Here is a 16,097-nt window from a genome sequence, read left to right as displayed (position 1 = left end):
AGCTTCTCCCTGGTCCCACAAAGACCAGTAAACGAAGAGGAATAACTGTAGTCTGAAGCTGCTCACACACAGTAACATGGAGCCCCCGCTTCCCACCTTTTGAAGTTGGGAACCGTCTTTCCAAAGTACTTTCTGTCCATCTTCTCTCAGTCCATCTTCTCTCTGTCCATCTTCTCTCTGTCCGTCTTCTCTCTGTCCATCTTCTCTCTGTCCATCTTCTCTCTGTCCATCTCCTCTTTGTGTGAGTACAAAGGGACAGTAAAAACCAGCCACTTTGTCACGATAGGACGGACAAAAGAGAAACCTGCGATGCGTTGTCCGGAGATTTTGACACTGCAGGCGGTTTGTGTGTGTGTAAGTGTGTGCGTGAGTGTGTGTGTGGCCATGCAGCAATACCCAGCTGCTTGGTCCCACTATGACGTGTGTAAGAGTCGGATCTACACAGAGGAAGGGTTAACGTGGGACTACATGGCCTGTCAACCAGAAGCTACAGTCATGACCAAGTACCTGACCGTCAGCCTGGACCCGCCCAATATCACCTGTGGAGACCCACCTGAGACATACTGCACACTGGTGAGTACTGTGATGGTGAAAGATGCACGCACGCACACACACACGCACACACGCACACACACACACACACACACACACACACACACACAAACTTGTATGGACACACTGGTGCGGTAGGTAGCCTAGTGGTTAGAGCGTTAGACTACTACCTGAAAGGTTGCAAGATCGAATCCCCCGAGCTGACAAGGTTGTTCTGCCCCTAAACAAGGCAGTTAACCCCCCTGTTAACTGGGCCGTCACTGTTAACTGGGCCGTCACTGTTAACTGGGCCGTCACTGTTAACTGGGCCGTCACTGTGATGAATGAGAAGGTAGGTTCCAACCCACGTACTGTGCTGAGTCTCTGACTGGACTTAGTGGACTGGACTGGGCAACAAGATGGACTCGTACACCTACACAACGGGATGTATGCACACACACATACTGCTGTGTGTGTGCGTGTGTGTGTGTGGAGGGGTGACAGTGGGATAGTGTTGTTCTTGGAATAGATCCCCATCCTGCTCTTGTTGTTTGACGCCTGTATAGGACAGTGAGCGGGAAGTTGCCCCGCTGTGTACGGTGATATCATGAGTAGATGGAGATCTTTGATTAGAATGAGGATCTGCACAGTCTGTCGTTAAAATAAAAGTGGCTCCTGAAAGCTCTTTTCCTTCTCAAACTCCAGATGGCACAGAGACATTTAGTAGCTCGGCAAGATGAAAGAGAGAGAAGAGCGTCGCCGAGTAGGAGGGTATGTGTGTGTGTGTGTGTGTGTGTGTGTGTGTGTGTGTGCGTGTGTGTGTGTGTGCGCATTTAAGATATTCTGTTTTTATCTGTTGACATGCTTAGCGGGCACACAGTCCTGACTGGTACTCCTGGCCTTAGTCTCAGAAGCCTCCCACAGTTACTATGGCAATGTGGAGAGCATGTTCTGTAGATGAGCTCGTGTCAGCCAATCACAAGGCCCCGTGCTGCATGCTCGGGACAAAGGAACTAATTCCCTACCGCCAGACTTCCAGAATTTCATCATGACTAGATGGATAGGAGAGCAGACGTGGTCTCTGCACCTCTGTCCTTGTGTCACCAATACCATTATGTCTGACTGTCTGTCTGTTTGAGGACAATGCTGGTGGCTCATTGAAGCAGCTTGCTGATCAGTTTATCAACACAGTTCTGAAAGTTTTTTTTATAATACAGTAGTCCTTACACGCAGTAACAACACAAGGTAATGTTGATTATGTTACCAAAAAATAATGAATTTTTCCTTCTTTTGTAATTCCACTGAGATACCTTTTGTGATTCCTGTGTGATTCATGTGTGATACCTATGTGATTCATGTGTGATACCTATGTGATTCATGTGTGATACCTCTGTGATTCATCTGTGTGATTCATCTGTGATTCCTGTGTGATACCGCTGTGATTCCTGTGTGATACCTCTGTGATTCTTGAGTGATACCTCTGTGATTCATCTGTGATTCCTGTGTGATTCAGCTGTGATTCCTGTGTGATACCTCTGTGATTCCCTTATGACTTTCAGAGTCCCTTTGCTTCCAGTTTAATCCTGATCCTTACTTTCCCATATATTGGTTGGAGAACTACTTCTGCCAAAGATACAATGTGCCACATAGGAGTTTGAGGTAGTGTGTGTGGAACAGTACAGGACAGAGACAGATACACAGGACAGAGACAGGACAGATACACAGGACAGAGACAGATACACAGGACAGAGACAGGACAGATACACAGGACAGAGACAGGACAGATACACAGGACAGGACAGGTCATGACATTACAGGACAGATACACAGGCCAGGACAGAGACAGGACAGATGGACAGGACAGAGACAGATACACAGGACAGAGACAGGACAGATGGACAGGACAGAGACAGGACAGAGACTGATACACAGGACAGGTCATGACATTACAGGACAGATACAAAGGACATGACAGTACAGGGCAGGAGAGACACACAGGACAGAACAGGACAAGTTAGAAAAGGGAGAGGAACAGGACAGAGAGACAGGACAGGACAGAGAGACAGGATAGGACAGAGAGGACAGAGATCAGACAGGACAGGAAAGTACAGGAGAACAGGACAGTACAGGACAGATAGACGGGACAGGAGAAAAGGACAGTAGAGTACAGAACAAAGAATAGTACAGTACAGGAGAACAGGACAGTACGGGACAGATAGACAGGACAGAGAGACAGGACAGGAGGACAGGACAGTAGAGTACAGAACAAAGAGACAGGACAGCGAGACAGGACAGTACTGGACAGAGAGACAGGATAGTACAGTACAGGAGAACAGGACGTGACAGTACAATAGGACAGTTTAGGACAAAGAGACAGGACAGAACAGGACAGGAGGACAGCAAAGTACAGGACAGAAAGACAGGACAGGACAGTACAGGAGGACAGGACAGAACAGTACAGTACAGGACAGGGAGACAGGACAGGAAAACAGGAATACAAGCCAGAGAGACAGGACCAGACAGAGAGACAGAACAGGACATAGAGCCAGGATATGACAGGACAGACAGACAGGACCAGACAAAGAGACAGGACCAGACAGAGAGACAGAACAGGACATAGAGACAGGATGAGACAGGACAGAGACAGGACCAGACAGAGAGACAGGACCAGACAGGGAGACAGGAAATGACAAAACAGAGAGATAGGACAATACAGGACAGGAGAGGACAGGAGACAACAGATGAGGACAGGTGAGGACAGGAGAGGACAGGAGTGGACAGGAGAGGACAGGTGAGGACAGGAGAGGACAGGTGAGAACAGGAGAGGACAGGTGAGGACAGGAGAGGACAGATGAGAACAGGAGAGGACAGGTGACGACAGGAGAGAACAGGAGAGGACATGAGAGAACAGGTGAGGACAGGAGAGGACAGGAGACGACAGATGAGGACAGGAGACGACAGGTGAGGATAGGAGAGGACAGGTGAGGAGAGGACAGGAGATGACAGGAGAGGAGAGGACAGGATATGGCAGGTGAGAACAGGAGAGGACAGGAGAAGACAGGTGAAGACAGGAGAGGACAGGTGGGGATAGGAGAGGACAGGAGACAACAGATGAGGACAGGTGAGGACAGGAGAGGACAGGAGAGGACAGGTGAGGACAGGAGAGGACAGGTGAGGACAGGTGAGAACAGGAGAGGACAGGTGAGGACAGGAGAGGACAGATGAGAACAGGAGAGGACAGGTGACGACAGGAGAGAACAGGAGAGGACAGGAGATGACAGGAGAGAACAGGTGAGGACAGGAGAGGACAGGAGACGACAGATGAGGACAGGAGACGACAGGTAAGGATAGGAGAGGACAGGTGAGGATAGGAGAGGACAGGAGAGGACAGGAGAGGAGAGGACAGGATATGGCAGGTGAGAACAGGAGAGGACAGGAGAAGACAGGTGAAGACAGGAGAGGACAGGTGGGGATAGGAGAGGACAGGAGAGGATAGGAGAGGAGAGGACAGGTGGAGACAGGAGAGGACAGGAGAGGACAGGAAAGGACAGGTGAGGATAGGAGAGGACAGGAGAGGAGAGGACAGGTGAGGATAGGAGAGGACAGGACAGGAGAGGACAGGAGAGGAGACAACAGGTGAGGACAGGACAGGAGAGGACAGGAGAGGAGACAACAGGTGAGGACAGGAGAGGAGAGGACAGGAGACGACAGGAGAGGACAGGTGCGCAGCGTCCGGGAGTTAGCCCTGTTATTATTATTTGACACCCTGTTGTTATTATTAGACACCCTGTTGTTATTATTAGACACCCTGTTGTTATTATTAGACACCCTGTTTATATTATTAGACACGCTGCTTTGGAAGGAGGATGTGTAAAAACAATGAGCTCTTTCCTGTGGGGTTGTGTGCTGTAGTGTTATATACTCTCTCTGTGTGGATCTGAGGTAATGTATATTCACACAGAAGATGAATAAGGCTTGTAGATCGTCGCTTTAGCCAAGGTACATTCCATTTAGAGAAAATTACATTATTTCCATATTGTGTAACGAACAAGACAGACATATAAAGGATCCATTGTAGATTGGATTGGTTCCCCATTGAATTCCTCAAGTTTATTTGTTCGTTACATATGAAATGAAAATAGGTTCACGTTTACATTAGTTGGCAAACACTTTACGTTTTAAGTTCCCTTATTACTATGTAACTAAACAGTAATAACCGTAGTAACAACATAGTAGTTAGAGGTATTACTATGTAACTAAACAGTAATAACCGTAGTAACAACATAGTAGTTAGAGGTATTACTATGTAACTAAACAGTAATAACCGTAGTAACAACATAGTTAGAGGTATTACTATGTAACTAAACAGTAATAACTACAGTAGTTAGAGGTATTACTATGTAACTAAACAGTAATAACTACAGTAGTTAGAGGTATTACTATGTAACTAAACAGTAATAACTACAGTAGTTACATAGGTATTACTATAACTAAACAGTAATAACTACAGTAGTTAGAGGTATTACTATAACTAAGCAGTAATAACTATAGTAGTTAGAGGTATTACTATGTAACTAAACAGTAATAACTATAGTAGTTAGAGGTATTACTATAACTAAGCAGTAATAACTATAGTAGTTAGAGGTATTACTATGTAACTAAACAGTAATAACTATAGTAGTTATTACTGTTTAGTTACATAGTAATACCTCTAACTACTGTAGTTATTGCTGTTTATTTACATAGTAATACCTCTAACTACTGTAGTTATTACTGTTTAGTTACATAGTAATACCTCTAACTACTGTAGTTATTACTGTTTAGTTACATAGTAATACCTCTAACTACTGTAGTTATTACTGTTTAGTTATAGTAATACCTATAACTACTGTAGTTATTACTGTTTAGTTACATAGTAATACCTCTAACTACTGTAGTTATTACTGTTTAGTTATAGTAATACCTCTAACTACTGTAGTTATTACTGTTTAGTTACATAGTAATACCTCTAACTACTGTAGTTATTACTGTTTATTTACATAGTAATACCTCTAACTACTGTAGTTATTACTGTTTAGTTACATAGTAATACCTATAACTACTGTAGTTATTACTGTTTAGTTACATAGTAATACCTCTAACTACTGTAGTTATTACTGTTTAGTTACATAGTAATACCTCTAACTACTGTAGTTATTACTGTTTAGTTATAGTAATACCTCTAACTACTGTAGTTATTACTGTTTAGTTACATAGTATTGAGGGAACTTAATGTAAGTGTTACCCATTAGTTTCATTAAATATACTAAATTATCTACTTAGAACTGTTTGAATAGTGAAGAGATAAAAACACACACACACACACACAGGCACACACACACACACACACACACACAGGCACACACACACACACACAGGCACACACACACACACACAGGCACACACACACACACACACACAGGCACACACACACACACAGGCACGCACACACACAGGCACGCACGCACGCACGTATACGCGCACACGCACACACACACACACACACACACCACACACACACACCAGCCCCTGGGCCTAATAAACTAGGACTATTAATGCTGCAGGACGAGTCTTGGAAAAAAACACAGAGTTTAAACACTCTAAATGACATTAATAAATATCTCGCAAAGAACCAGCCATAATTGGTTGAGGTGGATTTAATGGTGTTTTTCCAACAGCTACGTGTTATTACAGCAATTATTATTACGGCAATTACTTAATTTTGATTTAATCAGGGTTCCCCAACTGGCCAATTCTGGCCCGCCAACAATATTATTTGGCCACCCCAAAGCCCCCAAAATGAATTATGAATATAATTTTTAAAAATGATCGGATCCGAGATGCAAAAACTCCCAAATGTAGTGTAACGACCCTGGGTTTATAAGCGCGGAAATCGACTCTGCCGCACGAGCATGCTTTTGCTGCACAGTCGATAGCGCGCCGGACCTCGGCCTCGAGACCTGCTCCCTGCTGTTTCATGACAGTAAGTGTAACTTCCAAGAAGGAAGTTACACTGCCTAAATAATGCAAAAGTTACATTTGAATTTCATTCATGAGGAGAGAGAATGCAGGAGACAGTCAACTAATAAAGCAGGCAGCGGACCATTTTTGTGGTGCTGAAACGTAAAGCTACAACCACAGCGCAATCAAAAATATAGCTAACTTGGTATGCAAGTGTTGCACAGCGATAGATGGAGAAAACCTACACCAGTCGATCAATTTATTTAAAACAATAATCTTCATTTTAATTTGACTTTACAAACATCAAGAGGGCTTCATTGGAATACATTTCTTCCCGAGCCTAGGCCGATCTAAAATAACTAGCTGGCTGGGGTAGGCTATGAGGTTTACCAGCATCTTTCACCATCAAAAAATACAGGGCCTAATAGAAGTGGGATTTTTTTAAATATTTTTTTTTACAATTGCAACTGGCCAAAAACCTATCATCCTACATAAAACAATAATTTTAAGAAAAAAAGGCGATCTCTATGTCTGTATCGGAATAGCCTGCTCCTGTAACGACAGAACAAACAGAAAATACTGACAGATTGAGACCTAAATATACTTAGAAAAGCACTCAAAATAATGTTAGTATTTACTAGATATAGTCAAATGGGCCACTATACCCATTCAATGGGAAACGTTGCATTACCCCTCGCACACAATCTGGTGGATGTTTGCGTGAGATGCACGTGATTTTGATGCGCAGGCAGTCCTTGATTTACTTATGTGAAAGCCAGTTCCTTTCGTGAGTTTTGTACTGCGTTCATAGAGGAAAAGGACGACTCGCGGGTAGGTAGGTGTAAATTGATCCAAACATAGTTGCCAAATGGAGTTTCTTTATTGGCTGTATTCCTCTGAGCATGTCACCCAAAACGCACACAAGGACTACTGAGCGCATCCCTGATTTGTCTCTATCGGCTCCGTTTGAATTCAGCGAGGGTATCGTTTTCTTAGCAAGGGAGGAGAATTCTCCACCTGGGCGGACTGTGATAGGATCACGTACAAACGCAATTATATCATTGGGCATGCTGTAGTCTTCAAAGCTGCTGGATAAATTGTCCCTCCGCTGATTGATGAAATCTACCATGCTGCGGCCTGGTCCCTCTGCCTGTCGTTTCTTCAGTGTGCTGAAGTGCAGTAGCCTTCCAGATGACAAGTCCAAATCGAACAACTTCAACTTCCTAGTAAAGGCTTCAAGTTTTTCCCACCATGTCCACGACTGTTCCCCCTCTTCCGTGTGACTGGAGATTTAACCCGTTTAAGTGACCGAATATGTCAGGCCCCAAAAAAAAGCTGTACGTGCACCTTGCGGTTATTAACGCTTCGATGTTTCTGTGTCGGGCCTCTTGTCTGGTGATCGAAAGCCACTTTGAAAGTTCCATGCTTAGATTCATAATTACGTCTGAGATCGAATTCCTTGCAAACAGCGATATTTCCATTGCATATAAGACACGCTGGCTTGGCATTGGGAAAATATGAACGCATGTCTTCTCTTCCCTGAAACTTCGATTTTCATGATCCACCTTTCTTTTTGATACTTTATGAGAGCGACATTTTGTCTTGCCTAACAAGTTAATTGCTCTGAACGAATGTTGACCGTTAAACAAGTAGTGTGGCCGATAGTATGCTACGTATACCTGTTTTCCCCACCAATCAACGCACAGAGAAATAGACAAACAAAATAATAATTGAAGAGAGGCATGGTGATTTTATGAGCGTAATCACTGAATTTATTATGTACTAAAAATGTTGTTCAATTTATAGCGTAGGTCAATTAATTGTGCTAATACTATATACTAATTGTGTTCTGTCCCACCGACTATTAGCTCAGAAGACATTTGTCACAATGCTAAACCTAGTTGACAAACCCTGACCTAAATAGTGCACTACTTTTTACAAGGGCCATAGGGATGCAAAGCAAGTCACAAAGCATCACTAGGAGGCCGATGCACAAGTAGCGACTAATTCTGCTGCTGTCTGTAGGCTTTGACTCTGTAGATTACAGTAATTCTTCTGAACTCGTTTCTGCTCTCGGAGAAAGGAGAGAAAGAGTTCATCATGTTATGTCTGGAAGAGCTTAGGATGGGAGGAGAAGATCATGTCCATCCCTCTCTCTGTTTCGCTCTCTCTCCCATCACTCCTTTTCCTCCTCTCCCCTACACCTCTCCTCTCTCTCTCTCTCTCTCATCCATATATTTATTTGGAGACAGCCACAGTGTTTAGCTCCCCCATCACCCTGTAACCTTGACTTTATTCTGAACTGCCCCCGTCACATCATCCCCGCACCGCTGCACACAGACATGCATGTAGACACACACACGCACACACACACACACACACACTGCCCCTTCCAACCACATCATCACCGCTCCACTTCACAGTGAGACACTGAGATGACATGCAACATGTCCCCAGAGTCCCCGAGAGGAGGGGGATGAGGGGGATGAAGGAGATGAGGATGGGGAGGAGGAGGGAGAGGAGGAGGGAGAGGAGGAGGGAGAGGAGGGAGATGAGGAGAGGGAGATGAGGAGAGGGAGGAGGGAGATGAGGAGAGGGAAATTAGGAGGGAGAGGAGGAGAGGGAGGAGGGAGATGAGGAGAGGGAGGAGGGAGATGAGGAGGGAGATGAGGAGGGAGATGAGGAGGGAGATGAGGAGAGGGAGGAGGGAGATGAGGAGGGAGATGAGGAGGGAGAGGGAGGTGGGAGATGAGGAGAGGGAGGAGGGAGAGGAGGAGGGAGATGAGGAGAGGGAGGAGGGAGATGAGGAGAGGGAGGAGGGAGATGAGGAGGGAGAGGAGGAGGGAGATGAGGAGGGAGATGAGGGAGATGAGGAGGGAGAGGAGGAGTCATGTATTCTCTCACTCTGCTGCTAATCCTTTTTTACCTCATTGTTTTCCCCTCTTTTAAATGTTCTAGTCCCCTTGTTTTCTGTAAATCAACTGATGAATATTATTCCTGCACAGCGCTTGAACTGGGACGATTTTAGCATTCCCTGTATAGGGCCTCATGGTCTGGGAGATGGAGACGTGTGGGTGTGTGTGTGTGTGTGTGTGTGTGAGAGAGTGTTCTGACTTTGCGGTCTTCTTTTCCAGGACAGATTTGGGATCGGATGAACCCTCTTGCTTCACTTCTTCCTCTCTGGCTCACATCCTCTGTCGTCTCCACTAATTTGTGTCCTCCCCCCCCGTTGTTTTATCTCAAGCTCCATATCCATTGCCCCACCATCTTCTCACTCGCTTCTTAATGGTCGGCCTCCTCATCGATCCAGTGTCCTCGTCTGCCTCCACCATGCGAAACGCTATTTACCCGTTGAAATGTGGCGCAGAACGCCGTTTTCACTGCTTTTCTATGTTGTTTTGACATGAGCTAAAGCACGAGGAGATAAATGATCTACAATGCTGAACATAATTCAATATTGTTTTATTTTTTGGAGTGATATTGTGGCCACGTTCATCTGGCTAGCATGAGGGACAAGAAGTGGAGCAAAACCACAATGAGGTTTGTTTTTGAGAAATGTTAGCTAACCTTGTAAGCTACAGAGGTGTAAAGCTATTAGCTAGTTCAATTTCTCTCACGATTAAAAAGCAAATGAAATGTTAATAAAAACAGAATATTATTGATCTAAAAGGCTATCAGTTTTAGCATAGTCACTAGCTTCTCCAGAGTCAGTGATACATAGAGCAACCATGTTCTGTCAATCTAACAGAACCATCTGGAATCATTTTGGAAGCAACATTGCTAAAAATTAATTTAATTTAATTAACCTCATATATGATACCTGTAATGCTCATCTCCTGTAGCCTAAATGTCATCTCCTTACTTTCATACTGTACCAACATTAGGTGGGTTCGATTTGCACTAAACAAGGTTTTATGTCAGCACCTAATAGACATGTACAAAATCTGGTATATGGTTTGCCTCATATACATTGTCTACTGGCTTCATTTTAAATTGAGAACATCTTACCATGTCAACAATGTGTGAGTTTGAGCTATTCTCTGCTTCAGATCACAGATGCCCTCAAGGCAAGTAATGACATCATACTGTCGGCCTATGGCTGCATTGGTGATCCCTGCCATATGATAAGCGGCACAATGGATTCACATGGCTGATATACTGAGAGAGAGACAATCAAATCAAACAGGTTGGAGATCTTACCACCGGACACAAAGGAAATGTTGATTTGAGAGAACAACACAGGAACACAGACACATTAGAGAACAACACAGGAACACAGACACATTAGAGAACAACACAGGAACACAGACACATTAGAGAACAACACAGGAACACAGACACATTAGAGACAGATCCCCTTCCTCTCTTTATTGTAGGATTGTGATATGTGATTAATCAACATTGACACTAGTTCAGTTAGAGTAATACTTTAACAATTAAAGCAAGTTTAAAATTACTTCACTTCAAAGATTTAACACTTTATTTAAACATTTTGAAGTGATAAACTAACTTGTATTTAAATATGAGAAATCTTAGTCTAAACAACAATATATAATTGAGTGGCAACAAGCAGGCGATTATTACCGATGCATCATTTCAGGGGAACAAGATAAACTCCATACCAGCGGTGGCCAACATTGCTCCCTGATCTACTGGAGGAGCAGACTTCTATTCCAGCCCAGTAATAGATCTACTGGAGGAACAGACTTCTATTTCAGCCCAGTAATATATCTACTGGAGGAGCAGACTTCTATTCCAGCCCAGTAATAGATCTACTGGAGGAGCAGACTTCTATTCCAGCCCAGTAATAGATCTACTGGAGGAACAGACTTCTATTTCAGCCCAGTAATAGATCTACTGGAGGAACAGACTTCTATTCCAGCCCAGTAATAGATCTACTGGAGGAACAGACTTCTATTCCAGCCCAGTAATAGATCTACTAGAGGAACAGACTTCTATTTCAGCCCAGTAATAGATCTACTGGAGGAGCAGACTTCTATTCCAGCCCAGTAATAGATCTACTGGAGGAACAGACTTCTATTCCAGCCCAGTAATAGCACACTTGATTATCAACTCATTAGATTTGATGAGTTGAATCAGGTGTGTTATTACTGGGCTGAAAACAGGACCCTGCACCCAGCAGACCTCCAGCAGGGTTGGTCAGCTCCAATTGTAATAGGTTTATACATTGTGTGTGATGTTTAACTGTATTTTTGTATACAACATTTGTATACAACATAACCCTAACATAGGTAGGCCCACACATATAACCCATGGGATATAGGATAAACTGTTAGTCTCTTGTGACATTCATTGGGACCTCTCTTTTCATCTACAAACAGGCTTTTAAAGCTTTCCATACAGTATCTGAGGAAAACAGGCTTCATTATTCTAAAATTAGACAGCACTGAATAATATTTTGCTATTATCTCTTGCTCTTCAAAGTTTTCCCCTCTAGGGACTGGAACTGTAGAATCTCTTCCTAATGTCCTCCCTCAATATGACCTGCCCTGTCCACTAGTCTACCACTAGTCTACACTGTCCATTTACTGACAGCTGGAGCTGCAATGTCACCCTCTTCTCTGGCTGTTATCTACAAAATGCATTTGGAGACTGTGTTATTTATTTACAATGATTACATCAAGAGAGCTAGCTGACAGGAAGTTAGCAAGTTAATTAATGATTACTTTAAGAGAGCTAGCTGACAGGAAGTTAGCTAGTTAATGATTACATCAAGAGAGCTAGCTGACAGGAAGTTAGCAAGTTAATGATTACATCGAGAGAGCTAGCTGATAGGAAGTTAGCAAGTTAATTAATGATTACATAAAGAGAGCTAGCTGATAGAAAGTTAGCTAGTTAATTAATGATTACACCAAGAGAGCAAGCTGACAGGAAGTTAGCTAGCTAATGATTACATCGAGAGAGCTAGCTGACAGGAAGTTAGCAAGCTTATGATTACATCAAGAGAGCTAGTTGATAGGAAGTTAGCTCGCTAATGATTACATCACGAGAGCTAGCTAATAGGATGTTAGCTAGCGGATGCCATTTAATTCACTTAAGCTAAATAGTGCTCGAAGTTAGCTAGTTAGCAGCTCAGTTGAGTTAGTGGCCTACTGTAGCTAATATTTGAGATCTGACCCTGTCAAGGACATCCAACCCTGACAATATATGTTTATCATACTAGGAGTGTGACTAACACAGAGACTAAACAAGATGCTCATATCCTCTTTGTGCCTCTCTGCTCTGAATCAGATCCTTCCTTCCCAGTGGATGGTCTGGATGATGTCACTGGCCTTCAGCTCAGAGAGAATGCCTGTCTGACACATCTGCATTGTTTCTCATTTTAGGTCTGGGATTATTCCTAATGGGATTAACATGACAAGCATTTGAACTGCAGCTCTCATCTTTTACACGGGCAAATGAACAGGACAAAAAAAAATATCTTTCTCTCTGTCTATCATTCTTACCCACTCTCACCCGCTCTCTTCTTTGCTTCTCTCTCTCTGTCTCTTGCTCTCTTTCTCTCTCTCTCTCTCTCTTTCTCTGTGGAAGCTCTTTGTAAGTATAGTAACCCCAGGCTGCTCAGTGAAAACAGCAAAGCACCAGACTCTAGTCCACTGACTCTTTTTAAAAGAGGCTGTCCTCAGAACAGCATAAAGGATAAATAGCAGGGCTTCATTTTTTTTAAATTACTTTTTTTGAGTGAAACGGGGGGAAACTTGTCAAAACCAGACAACAACTAAACCCAGCTCTAATCAGCCTTCTGTGAGGATAGAATCTAAGGATGCATCCCAAATGGTACCCTATTCCCTATGTAGTGCACTACTTTAGACCAGAGCCCTATGGGACCCTATTTCCTATGTAGTGCATTACTTTAGACCAGAGCCCTATGATACCTGGTCAAAGCAGTATAGGGAATAGGGTGCCACAGGGCTCTGGTCTAAAGTAATGCACTACATAGGGAGTAGGGTCCCATAGGGCTCTGGTCTAAAGTGGTGCCCATATAGGGAACAGGGTATAATTTGATACAGAGACTAGAGCTGTTGATTGAATCCTGGTGTTTTCAGCCTTCTGACTCCCCTTCATACACACACGTACGCCACCAGCACCACCACCAGCACCTCCCCCACCACCACCACCAGCATCACCCCCACCACCACCACCAGCACTACCCACACCACTACCACCAGCATCAACACCACCCCCACCAGCATCAACACCACCCCCACCACCACCACGACCACCACCACCACCCACACCACTACCACCACCAGCGTCACCACCACCAGCACCAGCACCACCCACACCCCCACCACCCCCACCACCAGCACCACTACCACCCACACCACTACCAATAGCATCACCACCACCACCAGCATCACCACCACTACCAACAGCATCACCACTACCAACAGCATCACCACTACCAACAGCATCACCACCACCACCAGCCCCACCACCACCACCACCCCTACCACCAGCACCACCACCACCAGCATCACCACCACCACCACCAGCACCACCCCCACCACCACCCACACCACCACCACTACCACCCCCACCACCCACACCACTACCACCAGCATCACCACCACCCCCACCACCAGCATCACCAACCCTACCACCACACCCACCACCAGCACCACCACCAGCGCCACCAGCATGACCCCCACCCACACCACCACCACCAGCAGCATGACCCCCACCCCCACCACCCACACCACTACCAACAGCATCATCACCACCACCACCAGCACCTCCCCCACCACCACCACCAGCATCACCCCCACCACCACCACCAGCACCACCCACACCACTACCGCCACCAGCGTCACCACCACTACCACCAGCACCACCCACACCCCCACCACCAGCACCTCCCCCACCACCACCAGCACCACCCACACCACTACCACCAGCATCAACACCACCCCACCAGCATCACCACCACCACCATCACCAACCCTACCACCACACCCACCACCAGCACCACCACCCCTACCACCAGCACCACCCACACCACCACCACCACCACCACCAGCACCACCCACCACCAGCACCACTACCACTACCAACAGCATCACTACCACTACCAACAGCATCACCACCACCACTACCACCAGCATCACCACCACCAGCATCACCAACCCTACCACCACACCCACCACCAGCATCACCCACACCACCACCACCAGCAGCATGACCCCCACCACACCACTACCAACAGCATCACCACCACCACCACTACCACCAGCATCACCACCACCCCCACCACTACCACCAGCATCACCAACCCCACCACCACCAGCACCACCCCACCACTACCACCAGCATCACCACCACCACCAACACCAGCACCACCCCCACCACTACCACCAGCATCACCACCACCCCCACCACTACTATCACCACCATTACTATCACTACCACCACCATCACCCAGCATCACCACCAGCCATCTTAACCCTCCTGCTGTGGATGGCATTCTCAAACATTTTTTCAATAATATATATAAAAATATATAAAAAATATATAATATATATATATATTTTTTTCTTGCAGCTCTGGTATATAAAGCTTTTTGAGGCCTTGCTCACAATTCATTCTGTGGCATCACAATGACCAAACAATATACTGTATGGGAGGCTCTTGATCATATCTTTGATCATGACACTGGTGAGGAGGAGAGAGTCCTTGTTAAACAAAGTAGTCTGTGATAAATAGCACAATATGTTAAATCTGAGTATTTGCTGTAGTCAAAATAATTTTGAAAACTCAAACAAGTTGTATGAGCTCAGGTCAATGAGGCCTACAGGCCATAAATAGCAAATAGAAGTTAAAAATGTGTAATGTTCACAAGAACTTAAGTTGATAAAACGATCTAACACAACATTAGATGATAAAATGTGTATTATTATGGATTTATAATCAGCTTTAATGGGGAGGTCATTTTGGAATGGGAACACAGAATTAATTAACATGAAACAAACACAACAGGAGGGTTAAGAGATGGGGCTTAAATCTTATTTCTTGAGATTCAAAGGTGTTCCTCAGGGTTCTACTTTGGGTCCATTATTGTTCACTTTGTATATTAATGACATTGGAAACACTGTTCAGACTTGTAACATTCATCTCAATACAGACGACACAGTTTTATATTCCTGTGCCACCTCAGGTCGTTCGTGAACTTCAGCATGACTTTGATTCAATGCAGAAATCACTTACACATCTTAAATTAGTGTTAAATACAAGTAAAACCAAGCTCATGCTGTTCTCTAGCTCATAAAATGTTGACCCTGAGGACATGCATATGTGTGCTACAAATGGAGCCCAAATTGAGCTCGTTCTTCAATATAAATTCCTCGGTGTCTGGATTGATGACAAGTAGTCCTTCGTAACGGATATAGAAAATCTGACTAAGAAGCTAAGATCCAAGAAATAAATCATGCCTTACTATTAAAAATAGGAGAAAGATTGTTCAAACATTGCTTCTCCCTGTATTGGATTTTTGGTGATATTGTTTACATGCATGTGGAAACCGATATTTAAAAACCCTAGGACGCAGT

General features: G+C 44.6%; 1 protein-coding gene across 1 annotated transcript in view; it reads left to right on the top strand.

Annotated features, from left to right (window-relative positions):
- Nucleotides 1-309: 309 nt before the first annotated feature.
- Nucleotides 310-16,097, top strand: part of LOC139387234 (netrin-G1-like) — a 147,606-nt gene continuing 131,818 nt past the window's right edge. Inside the window, exon 1 of the mRNA XM_071133337.1 lies at nt 310-573. Within this exon, the coding sequence (XP_070989438.1) occupies nt 310-573 (264 nt within the window). The remainder of the gene's footprint in view (nt 574-16,097) is intronic.

The sequence above is a fragment of the Oncorhynchus clarkii genome, chromosome 28 (assembly GCF_045791955.1).
Source record: "Oncorhynchus clarkii lewisi isolate Uvic-CL-2024 chromosome 28, UVic_Ocla_1.0, whole genome shotgun sequence".
Taxonomy (NCBI): domain Eukaryota; kingdom Metazoa; phylum Chordata; class Actinopteri; order Salmoniformes; family Salmonidae; genus Oncorhynchus; species Oncorhynchus clarkii.
Note: the sequence above shows the minus strand (reverse complement) of the source record. Positions and strands in the feature narration are given on the sequence as shown.